This window comes from Stylophora pistillata, chromosome 1, assembly GCF_964205215.1.
Source record: "Stylophora pistillata chromosome 1, jaStyPist1.2, whole genome shotgun sequence".
Lineage (NCBI taxonomy): Eukaryota > Metazoa > Cnidaria > Anthozoa > Scleractinia > Pocilloporidae > Stylophora > Stylophora pistillata.
Genome location: NC_142519.1, coordinates 36,394,118 through 36,414,967, shown reverse-complemented (window position 1 = coordinate 36,414,967; position 20,850 = coordinate 36,394,118). Strand labels below are relative to the sequence as shown.

At 37.5% G+C, this 20,850-nt stretch overlaps 2 protein-coding genes across 2 annotated transcripts; one reads left to right on the top strand and one right to left on the bottom strand.

The window, feature by feature from the left end:
- Window positions 1-84: 84 nt before the first annotated feature.
- Window positions 85-9,287, bottom strand: LOC111336024 (vesicular glutamate transporter 1-like). The gene is made up of 11 exons (XM_088755245.1): window positions 9,075-9,287; window positions 7,172-7,670; window positions 6,512-6,545; window positions 5,935-6,134; window positions 5,028-5,115; window positions 4,385-4,480; window positions 3,606-3,739; window positions 2,905-3,054; window positions 2,125-2,257; window positions 1,378-1,616; window positions 85-1,216 (listed from the first exon to the last, which is right to left on the bottom strand). The coding sequence occupies exons 2-11, from the start codon at window positions 7,427-7,429 to the stop codon at window positions 1,073-1,075; spliced, it is 1,476 nt and encodes a 491-aa protein (XP_088611371.1). The 5' UTR covers window positions 7,430-7,670; window positions 9,075-9,287; the 3' UTR covers window positions 85-1,072.
- A 1,130-nt stretch (window positions 9,288-10,417) lies between these two features.
- Window positions 10,418-20,706, top strand: LOC111336017 (uncharacterized). Its single transcript, XM_022942034.2, has 9 exons — window positions 10,418-10,794; window positions 12,789-13,072; window positions 13,985-14,070; window positions 14,860-14,908; window positions 17,447-17,683; window positions 18,196-18,417; window positions 19,017-19,172; window positions 19,504-19,689; window positions 20,224-20,706. Exons 1-9 carry the CDS (start codon window positions 10,494-10,496, stop codon window positions 20,410-20,412), a joined length of 1,710 nt encoding a protein of 569 aa, XP_022797769.2. The 5' UTR covers window positions 10,418-10,493; the 3' UTR covers window positions 20,413-20,706.
- The last annotated feature ends 144 nt before the right edge of the window (window positions 20,707-20,850 follow it).

Genomic DNA, 20,850 nt, shown 5'->3' with positions numbered 1-20,850 from the left:
CGTTTGAGAATTTCTTGTCTTAGCTGATGCATATTCATTCATGTTTAGCGTTTAGACTGGGTATTGGGGGGAGGGAGGCATCTCTTCAGAAAATTCGCCTTTATTGTTTGCAAACTGCCACTGGCAGTCTGGTAAAGTCACCCGCACAGTGTTGTAAAGCGCTTTAAACATAGGATAAGAGCGTTATAGAAGTAAAAGTTATTATTATCATTATTATTATTATTATTAATTATGATCATCATTATGATTATTATAAGAAGTGTGTATCCATGAGCTTTTCTGGAATTTTTACTGGACATTTTGACGCATCTATTTTCGATTTTTAAGCATTTCATCATAATTTTTGTAAATACTTTTAGTGATTATAGTGAATAAAGATTATCATTATTATTATTATTATTATTATTATTATTATTATTATTATTACTATTATTATTAGACCAATCGCGTTCAAGCGAAATTATGAGATTGATTAAATATCTGATTAGGTCTCGGGCATTATTGTCCACTTGTCATCCATTTTTTCGAGAGGTAACAATCGTAGTCACGTCATTTGAGGCTTAGAGAAGACAGATTCTGGTTGCCTAGCCGGCTGAATATAATACGGCTCCTCATAGCAGTGTTCGTATGATCCAATTCTCCCTTCTTTCACAGAACAGAACATGCTTACCGCCTTGTAAAGAAATGCTGAGAAGCGAAGCAGTAGAATGATTGTAGATTTATTCTTCAGTTGAACTTTATCTGTTTGTTCATATAAGCGAATTGTTAATTTTTTTTTAATTAAGGTCAACATACTTCGAAGACGATACCAATCGTATAAAAAGTCATAATTGTTGATCACGCCCATCAAACTGTCATATTCCAAGCCTCGGTCTCACTTTGAGCCACACGTTGGTAAGTATTCCTTCGCTCTTTTCTTCGCACCAATTAAACGGAAAGAGAGAGCGAGGACTGGAACCAACTTGCCACCGTGATACTGGAACGTGTAACCATTGTACCTTACCGCGTAGTTTCAACTGTAGCACTTTATCATTCTGTGTGAATCTGCAGTGAATGATGAATCCTAGGAGTCTTATTCCTCTTTGTCTATATCTTCCTGCGTAGTAGGTGATGCCCATGGCTGGCGTTCTCCTGAACAAAGCCATGTGTAGAAAATTACGGCGATAACATATATAATAAGTGTGATCCAGAACACTATCCTCCAATCTTCTTGTGTCTGAATGAGAAAAAGAATTACAGCCTTTAAACTTGCTAAATGGACTATCACTATCAACAGTCAAGTGCACATGACAGAAAAAGCGCAGATTCAGTTTCGAAACAAACCATACGCATGCGTGGTTTGTTACCTTGAGGTTCTTCTTGTACAAGTATACTTACTTTGTTTGAAGTAACAAATCCTGTTATTTGAGGGCTTATGAATCCAGGAGTTGATGCAAACGTATTAGTGAGGCCCATAAGCACCCCTGCAAAGGGTGGGGCAATGTCCAAATGATTGACAGCGTAACCAATTGCATTTAAACCAGAAAATCCAACACCTAACACCAGGAATATAACACTTGTTCTCCTTTGCTGAGTATAGCCGGTTGCTACTATAAATATTCCAGCTAATAAACAACCTATGGAGAGAATCGGAGAAAATTTATCTTTTATTGAATCTTGAAGTCAAAATTTAATCCACCGTCCAGTGAGGTTTACGTCTGGCTCGCTTACATCTATCCACATACACTCAGATTATCATTAAGAAGTGAACCATTACAGAAAATGAACGTGCAAACACTAGATTGAAAATTTAGGTATCTGAATTAGGGTCTATTTAACGAGACTGAGCGGTTCATACTCGATACTAATGTTCGCTTGTTAACTGTTTTCCTGGAGTCCACCGCGCGCGATTACGACATCGTAGTTCTTAGCCTGCAAGCAGGTCCTTTTGATCGGCCCTACACACATTAGCTTTTAGTATGCTTATCTAAGGGATTGCGCAAGCGCGGCCGGACGGGTCATATGATAATTTTACTAATCTCGGCGACAAAGACGATCATATGCGAGCCTTAGCAGAATCATAAGTTTATGGAACTGGCCTTAGCGATTGCTAACGACTTACAGATATACAAATGTAAGTATTACCTGCCCCGTAGAAAGTTTTTCTTACTGTACCAATTCTACAAATCTTGTATCTTATGAGCATATCAGCTGTTATTCCTCCCACTGGACCTAAGATGGCTTTAAACAAATAAGGACAAGCGGCTAAAAATCCAGTCTGAAACGAGACAAAAAAATATATTGTCTTTGCGTCGGCAGTTGAGTCCATAAGTTCTATGTACCTCCTAAAAAAAGCAAACGTCTCTCTGGTGGTTTTAATAATTTTTTGTACGTTTGACTTTTCGTTGCTTAGTCTCTACCAGAGTTACTCAGAGTAAATGCGGAGAAAAGTCTACTGGTAAGGCTCATCTTTTCAGCGTCTCGAGATGGCCCGGCTGAACAAGACCAGCAACGTGGCAATTAAAGAAAAAAAAAAATTCAAAAACTACCTGAGAGCTGGATTAAGTCAAAGTCATAAACGATGGATAGTTCTCATTTGATGTTTCATCCGTGAGCTTTGAGGACCCTAATCACAAAATCATGCTCTCAAAAACAATCATTTGGTAGAGTAACGGTAGATAAACCATTGTAATGAATTTGAAAAGTCGACGATTTGAGCGATATTCCTTCGTCATAGGTCTGACAGAGGGATCCCCCTAAGATTTATTTCAAGTTAGGGCATTGAACTTTTTCAAAAATTGCCACGGTTGCTTACCTAACCCTACAGAATCAAAGGAAAAAATGCTTATTGTTTCACTTCTCTGCAGATGCGACACAGCAACTAGTTTCTTCAGAAATCAATAACCTAGAATTTAGCTTACGTACTTGCTCAATATCAAAATCTAAAACGTCTTTAAAGTACGTGGGCATTCCAGTGAATAGTGTGTAATATCCCCAGCATGCTCCAAAGTGGCCGAACACTATGGCCCAAACTGGTGGTGACTTCAAAATATCTGACCAAGGAAGGCTTTCAAACTGTGAATTGAAAAAGGGTAGCTGTGATCCTCTGGTTGCAACAATTGAAAGATAGATAAAGCCGGATTGAACTTGAAATCTAGAAGATTCTAGAACTGAATTTCTTAATTTGCCTTCAGATTGTTACCAAGTACAAACGTAGGTCGCGAAGCACTAGGATGTTGCATAGCACACTTTCATCATTTCTCCTTTTTTTTCATCAAGGCAGGTCAGACTGTCAAACTCATGTCATATTGGCCTTTGCCAAGAGTTTATAATCATAGATTTGTCGTAGGACATATAACTTTCCTGGTTCATGTATGCTAGCATCACTCAAACAGTCACGAACTTCAGTTGATGGGAAAATATATGAGTTTCATCACTCTTATAAACGCCGCATGAAAAATTTGTTGGAAAGGAACGATTTCAGAGGCATGCGAGCTAATCAACTACTACCAATGATAATCTGTTGCCATCAATGACATCAACCACTTCCCCTATCCAGTAATTTGAGAAAAAAACGAAATTTTTTTTCTTTCTCTGGCTGACCCTTTCATATCATATCCCCTTACCTCAGCTTTATCATCAGAGCCACTAATACTTGTCTCAATAAAATTCTTTTCTGTTTCTGTTATGGTGGGATGTAATGCTGGCGAATCATGAACGATCATCTCCCAGGCACAGTACCAAACTATCCCGGATAACCCTACAACGCACATGAACACGTGACATAAAAGATTGCTGAATCATTACAGTTAAAAATTACAATAAAACCCTGCTAACTCGAACTCCCTGGTGAAACGAAAAATGGTTCGAGTTAGGGAGGGGTGGGGTCGAATTATTGGGATTGGCGTCAAATTTCAGATATCTTGTTAATAATTTACAATGAATCATGTTTTTGCCATGACTCTCGCACAAACACTGAGTCATTTTCGGCGCTCATTAAGTTTGTTTTATAAGAGCTTAAATTTTTGTAATAACTTTCATTTTGTTAAGTTCATTCCACTTAAGCTAAATGAAGTACGTTTTCATAGATATTATTACGTTCGTATTAATCATGATTAAAGAATGAGACCTGTCAATCAGCCAAGTTCCGACACTGTAACGTTAAACAACCGAAATTTTTACTTAAGGTTCAAATCGTCAGAATAAATTTGAGCGAAGGGAAACTAAAATTAGTTTCACTCAACGGGAAATTCAAGTTATCGAGTAAGCTGATAGTAAATGGGGTCAAATCCAAGAGAAACCAAATCTTGTTCGTGTTAGCGGGGGGGGGGGGGGGGCTCGAGTTAATTGGGTTAGATTTAGCGGGGTTGTGCTGCAATTAACCAATGTTGAAACAACTATTTACCTATACAGTAGAACACTGAAGGCCATCCACCATCAAAACCGTACTTGGATAATACTCCGGTGAGAGGTATGGCGACTATATTCCCAAATGGACAACCTACAAACAGAGCATCGCTGATACTTAATGTCGATTTATAAAACTATTTAAAGGAACCGGTCATCATTTATCGCCGGGGAGAGGAGGGGGAAATGAAATTCGAAAGACTTTTGTTGTATGAGGATCAAAAATTTATCTGATCCTCCAATAAGGTTCTGTGATATTCTCGTGATTCCCCCCACTGGCAGTCGGTTAACAGTCAATTTTTATATTCCCCCTTACTCTGCTGGCGGCAACTGACCTCCTCTCCTTTCCCCCTTGAACCAAATGATCCCCAAGAAATACTCCACCCCCTCCCCTCGGTTGTAGATCCTGAGTGCTCCCTAAATCTCTTTCCTCATTCGGCTTAATTCCACTAAGAATATAAGCAAATGCCTTAAACATCTTGCAGATAAATAAATGAACATTAAGACACCGACCTCGATGGTTTATCAACAGCTTGTGTTAGGATTAATGCTACTACATATCAGTATTGGTATGGCCTACGATCTACTTCATGAGCGATTTTGCATGCACAGTAAAGATGAAGAAATAAAAGCTATGTAACCTGCGATGGATATGGTTATTAAACTGCTTCGTTCCAAAGGAGGCGCCCATTTGCTCCAGATGGCGTGGTTACACGGAAAAGTAACCCCCTGAAAAATTCAACAAGAACATGAGCAAATAATCGTATCTAGACTTGAAATGAATTTTTGCACTTCAATGAAACAGTTACAAAAAAAAAATCTTGACTGTTTTCTTTCATTTCATTGATTTTTTACGTTTTAAGTGAGGATAAAAATAAAGGGTTACAACATGGTCACTCACGACATGAAATGGGTCCACTTTGAGATATTAGCAAGAGGTCGTTCTGATACTCATTGCAAGATAAAGAAGACTCTGATTAATTCAACAACTTAAACCTACTCTAAACGATAATGTCAGCAGCGATAAGATTTATCTGTATTAGTTTGCATCTTTGTAGATACAATTTTTTTTTCTTCTCAACTTTTGTTCGTTGTTTTGTATTAGTTACTTATCTTAAATTTAAACTTAGTCGCCACGTGTATTATTAACTGTCACTTCTGAAGATGTATGTCGAAACATACGAAACGTCAATTAAGTAAGGTTTACTAATCTTGTTTTCCAACATGCGTTTTACTGTCTTGTTTGTAACTGCATTTTGTGTGCTATTTCTTATCAAGCTACGATGGCCAAAGAGAAAGAATGTTTATGATAAAGGGTTACAAATTTGATTAATCGTGTGCCCTGACATGCATCAAGTCGTTAAAAGGTCACTTTTAGTTCTGGTCCATTATAAATATACGAGTCTTGTGACTCTCCCTTTGCTTACACATGTACTTCAAAGACAGTTAAGATGGTTTTGAATACTTTGCTTTCCTTATTACCCTTACTCTCATGCAATGCAACTGACTATCATAAAGCCTACTTAAAGATGCTATGTCATGACTTACCAAAAACAAACCTTGAAAAATTCGAACACCGATTAAAGCCATCACGTGATATCTTGCTGCAATCGGAGTAATTATTGCTAGGAGTGACGTTAAAAGTACGCCATAACCAAACACGCGAGTACCACCGATTTTAAGTGCTACCCAGGCCCCAGGGATCTGCAAAACCCAGTAACCGTAAAAGAAGGAGCCTAAGACAAGACCTAAAAGCGAACAGAAAAAAGCTAAGTTAGTACATTCTTACAATGTACCTCAGCCGCGCATTTTTTTAGTGTTACCAGAGCCTAGCCGGTTGAAATCGAATATAAAATTGACTGCAAATTTTAATAACTAACGAAGGAAAGAGGGGGAGGGGGGGAAGGCAAGAATTTTACAGAACCCTAAAGGGTATCAGGTAAATTTTATTGTAACACAACAAAAATCCTTCTATCCCTCCCCTCCCCGACGATACATAATGACCGATCCTCAAGGGATGTTAAGTTTTAACTTTGTCTCAGATGGACTGCCAAGGATGATACAAGGTTTCATAGTTTTATTCCCTCAAAATATACTTCTATTTTTCAAAGGCCAGAAATCATACCTTGCAGCTTTGAATTCCAGTCAAATTCAGCTTGCTGTGAAATTGATGAATCTGGTTTAGTTTTCGAATTGAAGGAGGACAACACTTACTCAGTTAAATGTAATATCTTAGTTCCTAATTCCACTAAAAAAATGTAGGTGGTGTTGAGAAAAAAAAATTATGCTCAAAATATTGCCAACCAATAGCCCTTTGTCCTGTTTTCCACTTCTTTTTGAGCCTTTGTGGTTACTAAGGTTTTGGTTTTACGATACAAAATTGAAATTTGTTCTTAAAGGACTAACCACCTGTCTCGTAACAGCCTGCGGGAGAGCAGCTTTCTGCGCATGCACTTTACGGCTTGGTGTGCACTAAGTGATGAGCAGCGAAGCCACGAGTAAAACGGTTGTGACTTAAATGGATACTCCAAAATCAGGTTTCCGAGTAAGGACTGGAAATGAATAATTTATTTGTCGGTAAATAATGAAGTAATAGGCAAGAATGGTTCCAGTCCTTACTCGGAAACTTGATTTTGGAGTATCCACTGAAGTCACAACCCGAGTAAAAGACTTTCTTCCGTCCCAAGCCTCTCGCGGCTTGTAGCTTCTGCACACACAAATCCGTCAGCTGCGCGCAGCAATAAAAAAAAGTTGATCAGCAACATAGTGGTGATGTTTTGTGTACCTTAATTATCTTGACTCCTCCCTTAATGATGGTCTGATTGTTCACCATTGCCACAAGCGCCACATTAAGATTGACACGCATGGCGTAGATATTTACAAATCCAATGAAGATCATCAGTAGCAGTACGTATCTTTTTGGGAAGCCGCTGATTTTTGGGGGATTTGGTTGCGATATTTGCTCGTCGTCCGGTGATGACGAAAATTGCTGCTCGTCTGGCTTCGCTGGAATATTTTCTATGTCACTTTTCTGTTGATTCATCCTTGAAAAGTGTTGTTTTCGGCTTTAATTTTAATGAAGAATAATTTCTAGGGCGTGGAAAGTTCAACTTTAGACGCAGTTTTAGGCCGTTTGGCTGATTCCTTATTTAGCGATACCCGGAGTTGTCTGGATTCAAAGCCGATGTACAGGTTCGCACGAGATACTGAATCCTTTCTCGTCACAATGAGAAATGTACCAAGTGTTTTATACTCTGCTATGAGTTTCAATGATGTGTCCGAACCTGAGAAAAAAATGGACAAAAAAGTATAAAGGGGTAGTTTTTCCGAAGAAACTGTTGGTGCTGCGTCAGTAGGAGCTGATGATGGGGACCTTAAGCAAACCACGACGGCGACGGCAACGAGGACGTGGCAAAACAAAAGATCTAATGGGCAGAACAATAGCTCAGCACGTGCGTTTTAAAACTTTGTACATTTCTTAGCCGTCCTTGGCAAAACAACAACGCGAAATCACAAAAATCGGTGCCGTCTGCAAAAGAAAACCGCGACGGAAAATTATTTTAATTTCTATTTGGAACTTAAAGGTGCTTAGATACGTTATACTGAGGTTGAGGTGTGGTGCCTTAAGAGACGGTAACCAAAGGCAGCTATTTTCGAAATTCTAACTTAGATAGAAATTCATTTTTTAATCGACGTCTTCCTCGGCGTTGCCGCCGTGAATGCTTAGGGTTCCCAATCATTCCCTCTGACGAAAGGCTAACGCTCGGAATGTCAACACTTGAAACTGCTTACGTTGTCCAATTTACATTATCACGCAATTTAACTCAGTTGGTTAAACAAAATTATCTTGGAAAAAAGTAGACAAATTGACCTCATACTGTAATAGAACAATTGAACTTACATATTAATAAAGTGGAACTATATGCTGCTACCAAGTGTGCATGTCGCTTATTTAGTATTAGAAAAAAAAAAATCAAAAAGTAATGAAAGAAGTTCATTCAATTGATAACCACAACCCACCGACGCAGCCTCAAACAGTTTCTTTCGAAACTATCAGCCGATAACCACAACCGTTTGATTTCTGTTTAACAGAATATTCTGATATAGCTAGGAAGTTAATGGTTGGGATACAGTCCAAAGATCTCATGCAACTGTTAAGGTGTGGCATAAAGGTCGAGTTCACCAATCCAAGTTACTCTCTGTCAAACTATAACAGTGGCAAAATAAGAGATTCATTTAAAGAACTGCAGGCGTCAGATCGATTCAGCGGTGAAAATTTCCTTTTTGAAGACTAGCTTATGACAAGTCAGTCGGATCAATTGATCGTACCACCGGTAAAGCGAGAAACACTAACAAACGTGAATTGGCGGGATAAAATGGGGATGGGTAATATTTATGAACATCTGAGACCAAATCAAACTTTAAATATAGTTTAAATCTATAATCGTATGAGCAAATTGGTTAGTCTGTGTCGTATCGGTATTATCGGGTCGAAACCCCGAAAATGTCGTTGAAAACTTTGATTCGGTTTGTGCCTTAATTTTTTTCAAGCCAAATTGATGAAAAAAATGAAACAATTCCGATTCCTTTACGATGGAAAATTACATAACAGTTTGCCAAACGATTAACAAAAATTTTTCTGAAAAATTTTCATAAAAATTAAAAAAAATAATAATAATAACACTCACCGCAAAATGTTCAGCCGTAGATTTCGGTAATTGTTGGTTTCAAGTTGACCTTGACGCAACAGGTGACAAATAGATTTGTTTTACATAGAGTACCCTGAAGAAAGTACTCTCTGGACATTTAGCCTCGCCACAATTCGATCAGGGCGTTGAGAACAGCTCATTTAGCACACAGACGGAATGTTATGTTTTAACTTTCCCACGTTTAGGAATGCATGCATTGTAGGCTGGAGTATATATAGCTATATCACCTGACGACAGGTGGTTGACAGGTTGCACTATGCTATACCGTATCCTTTCGATTCGAGGGATGCGCCCCACACCACGTTCTTATTCTGAGGGTTTCGCTGATCTCAATTAGCCCGTTTAGCAGCAAAAACATCCTTTTTTTCGTGTTCGCGTAAGAATTTCTAGCACGATTCCTGGCTCCGACTTAGCGAATTGATGTAGACACCACACTCTCGGCAATCTCCGGTTGAAGCTTGCGTTTCTACGAAGATAATTTACGGTTGAAAGGACATCTAAGGGTTCTCTAATCATCATGTGAGCAGAGAAGCAAGACTCGGTTCTGATCAATTGTCAGTTGCCAAAGCTGGCATTTCAAAATCGATCATAACATGTTTATACCAAAATCGGGGCGATTTACGGCACTTGAAGCTTAAAAGGGGCATGCATTTCAGCTTGGTTACCTAGATAAACCGTGAACACGACATGACCTCCCGGTTATCAAGACCTACAAGATAAGAGTGTTTGATGGGAAACTTTTCAGCCCCGTAATCAAGGGGCCATGTTTACCACAGGCAACCTAAACTCGTGATACGAAACGAAATCAGTTTACGAGCAGAGTGATGTGCCATAAAGACGCTATTTACATGGTGTTTCCATGGGAACTCGTTAATCCTTCAGTTTTCCTTTAAAGTACGACATGTAATTTTTTAATAAATCTTTTTCTGTCGCTTTGCTATATTTTCTTTTACTGGCTGCTCGCCTTGTTAGCCGTTAGGAGCGATCTCAACCGTTCAGCGCCATTTACTGTTTTGATGCTACAGTGGAAGAGGCAACGAAATTAACTGAAACACGGCTTACTCATCTAAACTGGTTCTAACACCACGCTAAGCAGAGATTCACGTTTCGCATGAAAATTCACGGCGAACTTGCAAAGGAGATTGCGGGTGAACATTGAACAGGGCGAATTCATCAGAACCGGGTTAAAATCGCAGCTAGCCGATAAAGCTGAAATTTCTCACTTGAACAGATGACATTCCCGCCGAATGAGAATCGCTTGAGCACATACGACTCAACCGGCGTTAGTCTACTCGCCCCAGTTTTTCGCGGAAAACAATTCAGCTAAACAAAAATAGGAATGAAGTTGAAGTGTTTATGTTATGAGTTCATCGTCACCGTAATCTATTCTTTTTCATCATGTCGAAATCTTTAGTAGACTTGTGCATGTTTTGTATAGCCAACAACCTCGAAAATATCAAGCGAGCTGGATCATCATTGTGCAAAAACGACAAAGAACTTCTTCTAGAATTGCTTTGCGACCATGATATGTTTACAACGAAAAGGCTTCCATTTGTAACAAAACAGCTTCTTTCACCCAGCTTGACCAACATTGCTTTTGGTTATTCAGGTCAAGTGGACGATGCATTGCTCCAAAAGTTAGCTCTCTCCCGTTGCAAACTGAGTTCATTTGTTCTAAAGAATTGCCCGCAGGTTTCAGGTAAGAAAAACTAAATTCGCTGAAATTCAGAGGTGGAATCCAATGGAATATGCTGCACTGCATGGCGCGTTTAAAGTATCCCTGTGTTTTGTGTTATTTCACAGTATATTAAATACGTGAAAATTTTTCAGCAAAAGATTTAACTCCGTCCTGATTTGTCATGATCGTCCAGTAATGAAGGGAACCTGGTCTCGTTGGGTTTTCGACTGACATTAGAAAGAGAAAAATTTTGATTTTAATCGATATCCTAAATGAAATTATTAATTAAGAAGGGAAACTTAGTTACATGTAATTGTCTCTAGTATGTTTCGAGGTTTGAAGTTGCACCTTAAGGGACTATGAAGAAGATTTTGATGTCAGTCGAGATCGTCAAAATACCATTAATTTTGTTGCATCTGGTTGCAACATAATCGGGAACTGTTAGATAGCGACATTATTAATTACATACAATGAAGGTGGTGAACATTGTTCGCCAGTTGAAAAGGTGCCGAGTGCAAGAAGATTTTGTCATTGTTTCATCATTGTGACAGGGAAAGTGATTCCCTTCAAGGTGAATGTGCAGTAGTAGACGAGACATTATTATAAAGGGAGTTTTTCTTCGGAGTGATTTTATCAATGAGCATCGATCGATCATCATGAAACCGTACGGCGTGATGCCTCTCACTGTGTACCTCAAAGTTTATAACGCGCTGACAGAACTTTGAACTTGCAAAACTTTAAGCATTTTAAGGCTCCACAACAGGTCATGGGGCAAGTTGCGAATTGTAAATTTGCCTTGCAACTGGCTTGGATTAGTTTTTTTTTTCTAATATTTTACCTGCAATGAAATTTTGTCCTTGCAAAGCACACACACAGTTATTTGTTCTGCAGACCTGTTGCAGTGACCTGAAGGTAATAGTCTGCCCTGGCTTATACGTATCTTGAATCAAAATCACCAGATGTGGATCATCTAAAGGAATACACCCTTATCCCATTTAGTGTGGTGCTTCTTCAAGTCTTCATTTCTGTTGTCTTTTGTTTTTTTTTCTTCCTTCCATTTTCTCAATTAAGTTAATTGGTATACTTCCTTTTGATCTTGTCTGGAAAGATGTACAAGGTGGATGTTACTCAATATAGGGGGCTGACAGGGAGATAGGAATTATCTGATTAGCTGAATTTTTATCAAGATCTGTGAGTCTCTCATTATTTTTATTCGTCTGGATCTGAGTCAGATGAAACTTTCCCACGGTATAAACTAATTGCATACAGTCAAGTGTTTATGACTTGTACTTTTTGCTTCATTTCCACAGTCCATAGATTTCACTTTAAGTTTTTTTAGGTTATAGACTGGTGTTTGAGAAAGCAAAAATTAAAGTAGACAGCAAATCCAACTGAATTGTTAAGCTGATATGGTCAGGAAAGGTTGTCTAACTTTCTCTAAATTCTGAAGAACTAAGTTGGCAAAACACCAACACAGTGACAGCGGATGAAGCAGATGGCTGATTAAAAAATGTGACTTGCAGTTTGAAGTTCTAGACAGAATCTGGTTTATATCCAAGCTGAAATTTTCAAGTCAGAGATTAATATTGACCCATGGTGTTTTTTTTTTTAGGCAATCTGTGAGTTTTTTAATAGAATGCAAACAGGTTTCATGATTAACAACTATTTACTAAAATGGACGTGGCTAGAAGTAGAAATTCATCAAGCCACAAAGTGGCAAGGTAAATGTCCATTGCCAGCCACTGACACAAAGGTAAAAAATAATTGTTTTAGTACACACTAAAACAGTGAGATAAGATAGCACCAAAAGATGATTTTATTTAACTCATTTATTCCTGCAATGATTGCAATATTTTTCGCCCAAATCCTGCATTTGTTGCCTCAAGGTGCATAGCGAAGGACATTTATATTTGTTGTTTGAGTATAGCCAATCAGAGCATGCCTCAAATTCTTTTGGCTGTTTTATATATTACTTAAGTGTAATGGATTTTTAACTGTTGCTGTTTTCTTTTCAGATAAGGGATTGTCTTCCCTCCTCAAGACACAAACAGATTTGGAACTTCTACATCTTAAACTTAGTTCTTATCATAGCCATCTCACTGACAAGTGTTTATCAACACTGCGGTCTTCAAAATTAGTATCAGTCAAATTAGATCATATTGATCAGCTGAGCAACAATGGAATTATAACCTTGGCAAAGAACTGTCCAAATATTTGTGAACTGATGCTGCCACGGTGCAAAGGACTTAATGATAATTGTATTGAGACTGCTACACGTACACTTTTGAAAGGAAAACTGGTAAGTTGTGTGATTACCTGGTTTTACTTGACTTATACGTATAGTAACATTGTAATACAAATGTGATATAGAGATTGGATGATTGAGATGTCAAATGATCTGTGATTGACCAAGATAGAAAAACTCCTCTTGATATCCATGCAATATCAAGCAGAACAGTGATAAGAACAAAAAGTAAATTACTAATAAGGAGATTATTAGTTGATCTAATACCAAATTCTCAGAACTTACTGTATGTGAATTATATGACAGGCTGTGAGGAGAATTACTATTATGATCTTGAAGGTGAAAGGGTTAGGGAAGACTGGTAATTATCTGAGTGTACTGTTAGCTTCGTGTATTCACAGAAGTGTTAGCTATTATAATTATCTGATTCATGGGTTGAATGAAAAAATTGAGAAACCAACCATAGCCAGGGCTACACTTTGTTATAAAACAACAGCAACAATAATTTTAAAAAAAAAAAAAACTCAGCTAACCTGCTGAATAATGCAATGACAGTGCATGCTTAATTATAAGGTATACAGTCCAATTACACAGGCATGATATGAAATTATGCCCTGTCCAATTACAAGGAAGATGTATACACTAGCTGTACTATACACTGAATCAAAATTAATGGCGTCCAATTTGAGTTGCCATTGTTCTGGACTCACTAACCTCTCACACATGTGATAATCCTTTTGTGTTTCCATGCGAAGATGAGGCTAGTGAATCCAGAACAATGGCAATTCAAATTGGATGCCATATTTTGAGTCAATGTATTTATTTAGTGCTCTAATTGGGCTGGTGATTACCAGTCACATTCAAGAATTTTGTTTTGGTTAAATTTCACTTTTGAACAATAGTTTTGTGTAACTGAATTAATTATCTAGAGTTTCCCTCTTTGCTAATGAGTTTTGTCCTTACCAGGAAGTACTGGAGCTCTCTGAAATACATCTGTTGACAGATCTTAGCCTGTTTGCCATTGGTTCTGGTGATTGTCCCAAGCTCAGAGAGTAAGTTATTTCACCCTTTTGTGTGATTAAATAATATAATAAATAATAAATAAATAATTTAGCAATGAACATCCACTGGGTGGCTATTCTTGTCCACTGTTCCCGATCGAATTGGAATTTGGAATGTTGATTAGCATCTAATTCTCATAAAATATCACCCCTGAATCAAACATCTTGGTCACAATTAAGGATAACAAAAATGTTTGCCAGCTAAAAAAGCTCAAGGTTGATCGTCAAACAAATTCTCCTCGTCAGCACCATAGGAAATGTGTAGAGAACAATTTATGCAGAATTAATGCACACTGATGGCATGGTGTAAATGGTTGATACCAACAGTAACACCATTTTATTGTGACCCCATGAGAGAAAAAAATAAGCTAGGATTAACGTAAGCAATGTATAATGAGGAGTATTCAACAGTGGCAAAACAAGATGTGACCCTATTGAATTGGCTATCAAATATTGATCAGAAAAGACTTTGTTGACTCTTTAACTCCCAAGATCTGATTGTTAATTCTCTCCTCTATCTGCTACTAACACATTTCCATGTGATAACATTATGTCTTCCTATTAGTTTGAGTAAATTTCATTAATGCGTGGATATTTTAGGGAGAAATTCCATTTTAAATCACTATGATTCTGCTTATTATCTTCCTTTTCAACATTTTGAGAGTCCTCCCACATAGTTCAGTCTTTCTTAATGGGTTAGTCATTCTCTGCATTCTAATTAATGCATGGTTATATTCCTGTGCAATGAATGTTGTTTCCATTTTTGTTGTCATGTTACAGACTGCTTCTTGTTGGTTGCAATATGATTTCAGGAGCTGGACTACTACAGGTACAATAGAAACCATCATTACCCAACAGCACCCAGTAAATTTGAAAAAATAATGCAGAAGTCAAGTACAAATATATCCTGCTGTATTATATGAAAAAATAATGCACAAGCCAAGTACAAATATCCTGCTGTATTATATGATCATTTGGACAGTTGGTTTGATATTTTGTACAGTTGTAAAAGAGCCTGTTTGATATGGGGCGCCAAATGTATTTTTATTATTTAGAGTGGTTATTTGTATATAACCAAAACAAGTATGGTTATATGTAAATAACCACATTGCAGTTTGGTTATTTATAAATAACCAAAACGAGATATTGGTTATTTATAAATAACCAAAACATGAATGTGGTTATTTGCTAAATAACCAAAATTGCAAAGTGGTTATTTGCTAAATAACCAAAACTGAAAATTGGTTATTTGCAAATAACCAAAACTGAAAATTGGTTATTTGCTAAATAACCAAAACTGAAAAATTGGTTATTTGCTAAATAACCAAAACTGAAAATTGGTTATTTGTAAATAACCAAAACTGAAAATTGGTTATTTGCTAAATAACCAAAACCGGAAATTGGTTATTTGTAAATAACCAAAACTGAAAATTGGTTATTTGCTAAATAACCAAAATCATGGAAAATTGGTTATTTAGCGCAAAATTGGTTATTTACCTAATTTGGTATGGAGACGTAACAACCACGTGGCCGGTTTCAGGAGGTCGAGGGTTCGAGCCCCGGCCGGACCAACACTCAACGTCAATCTCTCTCCAAGCCATGGCATGGCTTCCAACGATGACATGGTGGCAAGAATTTCTGCTGCAGTGTGCATTGCACTTAGAAATTCTTAGCAACAGGTACATCTCAAGGCAGATCGCTAGCAGTGTGTTGTCTTCTGAAATGTTAAAATGTCTTCTTGTCGTTGTTATTTCCTAGTTCAAAAATAGAAGGAAGTCTTCCGAAATATTTACTATCCTTTCAGAATAGCAAACAATGAGTTTGAGGGAGTTTGATGCTAGATTGTACCCGTAATTTATGTTTGGTACACCCTGGACTGCTGCAGACAAAGAAAGAAACTCTTTTGGTCTCTCGAGACTTGTAAATAGGAATTTTGGACTTCTTTCTATTTTTGAACTGGGAAATAACAACAACAACAAGACATTTTAACGTTTTGGAAGACAACACACCGCCAGCGATCTGCCTTGAGACGTACCTGTTGCTGAGAATTTCTAAGTGCATTGCACACTGCAGCAGAAATTCTTGCCACCACGTCATCATTGGAAGCCATGTTGAGAGAGATTGATGTTGAGTGTTGGTCCGGCCGGGGCTCGAACCCTCCACCTCCCGCACAACAGTCCAGTGCTCTATCCATTGAGCTAACCGGGAGGCGGTTGACTCATTGCAGCAAATGAGCGGGAAATGAGCGGGAAAACCGGCCACGTGGTTGTTATGTCTCCATACCAAATTAGGTAAATAACCAATTTTGCGCTAAATAACCAATTTTCCATGATTTTGGTTATTTAGCAAATAACCAATTTTCAGTTTTGGTTATTTACAAATAACCAATTTCCGGTTTTGGTTATTTAGCAAATAACCAATTTTCAGTTTTGGTTATTTACAAATAACCAATTTTCAGTTTTGGTTATTTAGCAAATAACCAATTTTCAGTTTTGGTTATTTACAAATAACCAATTTTCAGTTTTGGTTATTTAGCAAATAACCAATTTTTCAGTTTTGGTTATTTAGCAAATAACCAATTTTCAGTTTTGGTTATTTACAAATAACCAATTTTCAGTTTTGGTTATTTAGCATTATAATAACCACTTTGCAATTTTGGTTATTTAGCAAATAACCACATTCATGTTTTGGTTATTTATAAATAACCAATGTCTCGTTTTGGTTATCTATAAATAACCAAACTGCAATGTGGTTATTTACATATAACCATACTTGTTTTGGATATATACAAATAACCACTCTAAATAATAAACATACATTTGGCACCCCATAGTTTGAGAGATCGCTTTTGCTTGCATTGAAATTGTATCAAAAGAGGAAAGAAAATACATACATAGGTTAATTGACCACTCCCCATAGGGGCTTTTCAGGACCAACACCCACCCATCCCACCCAGAGGTGGACATCCACCACACAGTGATCTCGTGCGTAGGAAATTAACATCTTCTACCCCTGACCCTGCAGGAGATGGGACCTACGGTTTATTCGTCCTTATCCGGACGACTAGAATATCCATCCATTTCTTGTTATAGAAAGGTAGCAAATTCTTCTTGGTTATTTTAAGACCACGAGTATTGGTCCAGCCGGGGCTTAAACCCTGGACCTCCCTTTGCTATTGTTCTTGGTTCACAGCCTTCTGCTGGTACGACATCTTTTTTTGAACCAATTTAAATTTAACAATTTTTATTCCACTTAGCAAACCTTAAATTGCCCTTTTCAATTATATGTTTAATTTGGTTGTCCTCTTCCTTCTACACCCTTTTGGTGTGTGCTGTGATTAAGATCCCTCTGCTCTAATTTATTACAGGTTACCCAAGGCTGTCCTAACTTGACAAGCCTTGACATTGGATACTGCTATAGAATTTTGAATGATGGCAGATCATTGGTGGGAGCAAATGCATTCCCCTCTAATCTGATGGAATTGACTTTACATGGAGTACAAATGTCCTCAGAATTACTCATTGACCTTGTGGAAAAATTGGATTATATAAAAGAATTGACTTTGTGTGGGATGAAGGCTGTGGATGATGATTCTTTAGAGAAAGTAAGTACGGAACTATAAAAAAAAAAACTGCTGGTGTTACTCGGCAATTCTAAGGGAGTACATTTAATTTAATTATTTTAATTCTGATACTAAATTTAATCAAGTGCCTCAGACAGCTCCCCACAGGAACATGCTAAGCCATGCTAAACGTGTAAGTCGTTTCTTAAGTTAGAATTAAATTTCAGGTGGATATTTTCAATCAATTCTAGTACAATTTTGAACCACAAAAATCTGCTCCAACATTCTGCAAGAGCATGAAAGTGATCTGAAAGGCACTGATTTGTTTTGAACAATTACTATTTTTTACTCAAGGCAGGTCATTTTTATTTAGGCAGGGTGGCCATTTTAGCATGAGGCTAAGATCAACACTGGGGCCTGTTGGTTTTGTGGGTGAACTGGTAATGGCTCTACCTGTAGGTCACCCACCACTTCCTTGAAAAAAATAGCTTTCTGTCTTGGCTGCTTTGTTTGATAATTTGATTTGTTTTTTTTTTTTATTATTGATTTTGCAGATTTGTTCAGCAGCAGGACGGAGCTTGAGATCATTAGACCTGAGCGGCTGTGCTGTTTTAACAGATGCTGGACTTTCAGCCATCAGCAAACAGTGTCTAGCCATTGAATCTTTGAAAGTGTCTTTCTGCCCAAATATCACAGGCAAGAGCTTGAAGTCTCTTTTCCACTGTCCCAAAAGAGGGCAAGAGTTCAAAGCATTTGTGGCAAATGGATGTAAAATGGTTAGTTTCAAGTGAAGCGTAATATAATGCTGTACAGTAGTTAGGAGAAAATAAAGATTGGTGACTTTATTTGGAAGAATGGTGGAATATCCTAAAACATGGAATGATGAAATATCCTAAAATGTAGAATGGTGGAGTATCCTTAAAAAATGCGGTATGACAGAATATCCTAAAATGCAGAAGGACTAAATATTCAATGGAAAAACAGCGAGAGTTACAATACTTTGCAAATTAAGACTTTTATTGCAACACTCACCCTAGAAGTATAAAATCACCTAGTAGAATATACTAAATGAAAAGCTTCTTTGTTTCATTACACAATAATTATAGTCATGGGTTAAATTAGAGCTGGGGACATTGAAGAAAATAGTCAGGTTTGCATGTCTGTCAGAAAACTTTTTGAGAAGTATGAGGTCTTAAGGGGAATCTTTAAGGTATTCTGTTAGCACCAGTGTAGGTACAATGATGCTGACCTTGCCAAAACATTAAGTTTTATTGCGAATCAAATACTTATTGCAGCCATGTGAGCAAGCTATATGCATCTTGTAAAATTGTGATTATTTTTCTCTGATCTGTTTTTTAACTGATTGTTCTTGTAGTTTTCTGTAGATGTTATAACTGAAATAGCAGCAAGTTGTCCTTCGCTACTTGTTCTGCGGCTTGCAGGCATGAAGGATGTAGATGATCAGCTCTTGACGGCAGTCGCTGAAAATTGTCACCAAATCACCCGTCTCAGTATTAAAGGCTGTGGCTTGGTATGTAGACTTGGTTAATCCTGCCTTGAAATGCCCTTTTGTATGGACTAATTCTCTGACACTAATCCCTGTCTAATCCTATCAAATCACTTTGAATTTTTGTGAGTGATTGAAGCATCAAAATACTGTGAGTTGCATAAAGATAGATTTTCACCCAATTTCTCCTTGTCACCAGAAGTGAATTGTCACAAACTGCAACTTTTCCCAGAAAGGGGCACTGCCACATATCGTGTGGTACTGTCTCTGCCCTAAAGTTTAGGAAAATGTCTGGCCACCACCTAGTTCATAATCATGATTTCCTTCAGTTGGTAAAATGTAATTTATTGAACAGGTTTCTGATGTTGGTGTATGTGAGCTAGCACGCATGTGTCCATTAGAGGAAGTTGTTGTATCTGGTGTCTCAGGACTAACAGATCGGTCTGTTTTTGCTCTGGCAAACTGCTGTAGCTCAACTCTGAAAGAAGTCTATGCTTCAGGATGCTCCATGATCACTCAAGCAGCAGTCAATTATCTGAAGGTATTCTTGATGTGATATTTTTTTTTCCATTAAAGTAGTCACAAGTGTAGGATCGACAGTCAGTAGTCAGGTTTCAGAAGGAGGGAGAAATTAATGATCATTTTGTTCCTTTCTATCACAATTGATGACCCAAAATTAAATTCACCAGACTGACAATTCCTCAGTAAAATTGTTTACTACAAGCTGATATTAATACCTTCACTTTAATCTAGTCTTAGTTTTACAATTTCACCATAGTGACTTTTTTGTTCATTTTCTTTCTTCTATTTTACTTTTTTTTTCTAAATTTCAACAGAGCATGCAACCACCAAACTATTACCCTGCACTAAGCCATAAGATGCCCCCCTCCCTTGGGAATTTGTTATTATTATCAATGATAGTTACAAAGCAGTTATGCATTCAACCTGTATTCAAATCCAGTGACATTTACCTAATTGTTTATCTTTCCACTTCTTCCCTGTTAAAGTTCTGGAGTAAGAAGAATCGTGTTTATCTTACCAAGATATCTATATTTTTTTAATTCCTGATTTATAGGATTGTTGTTTGAAGAGAATATATGTTGAACATCGCATCCCAAATGCTGATCCAGACCAGGTTATGGCCAAGAATCTTGACACTGGAGAATTTTGTCGAGCTGACCTTTTATTCTCAGGTCCTGTTGTGCAGGACTCAGATCTAGCAGGAATGTCAACAACAACAACAACAACAGCAACAACAAACTAAAAACACCAAGAGAGCAGTTATGGTGTTATGGAGGATGAGCATGGGAAGAAACCGCTCATGTATAGATACATGGACTACTGCTTAAAATGAATGAACAAACAAACAAATCAGTGTACATTAATACCATTTGTACCTTTCAATTGATGGAAAAGAAAAGAAAAGTGCTGCAAGATAGTGATGTCACATTTTGTGGAATGAGGAATGATGACAAATTCCTTTTTTTTAGACAAAATGAGATTTTAAACCATGAATGTAAATTGAGTGTTGAATGTTTGATCAACTACTGTACAAAGATGGTTTTTCTTATTGGTTTCAGTCACAGTCTACAATGTGGGCACATTTACATTCCCATCAGTGTCATTGCCAGTTGCCTATTCAGTAACTTATCTGCTCTCATATGACACCCCAGAATGGTTCTTAACCAGCTGCAGCACTAGC

What these genes read in the sequence shown, in the direction of transcription:
- LOC111336024 (XM_088755245.1), bottom strand. Translation starts at nt 7,429, where the DNA reads ATGAATCAACAGAAAAGTGACATAGAAAATATTCCAGCGAAGCCAGAC. An exon ending in GAGGAGTCAAGATAATTAAG is followed by an intron (nt 6,546 to 7,171) that starts GTACACAAAACA and finishes TCAATTTCACAG; the next exon opens with CAAGCTGAATTTGACTGGAA. An exon ending in TAGATTTTGATATTGAGCAA is followed by an intron (nt 2,258 to 2,904) that starts GTACGTAAGCTA and finishes GTCTCGTTTCAG; the next exon opens with ACTGGATTTTTAGCCGCTTG.
- LOC111336017 (XM_022942034.2), top strand. Translation starts at nt 10,494, where the DNA reads ATGTCGAAATCTTTAGTAGACTTGTGCATGTTTTGTATAGCCAACAAC. An exon ending in CACTTTTGAAAGGAAAACTG is followed by an intron (nt 13,073 to 13,984) that starts GTAAGTTGTGTG and finishes TGTCCTTACCAG; the next exon opens with GAAGTACTGGAGCTCTCTGA. An exon ending in CAGGAGCTGGACTACTACAG is followed by an intron (nt 14,909 to 17,446) that starts GTACAATAGAAA and finishes AATTTATTACAG; the next exon opens with GTTACCCAAGGCTGTCCTAA.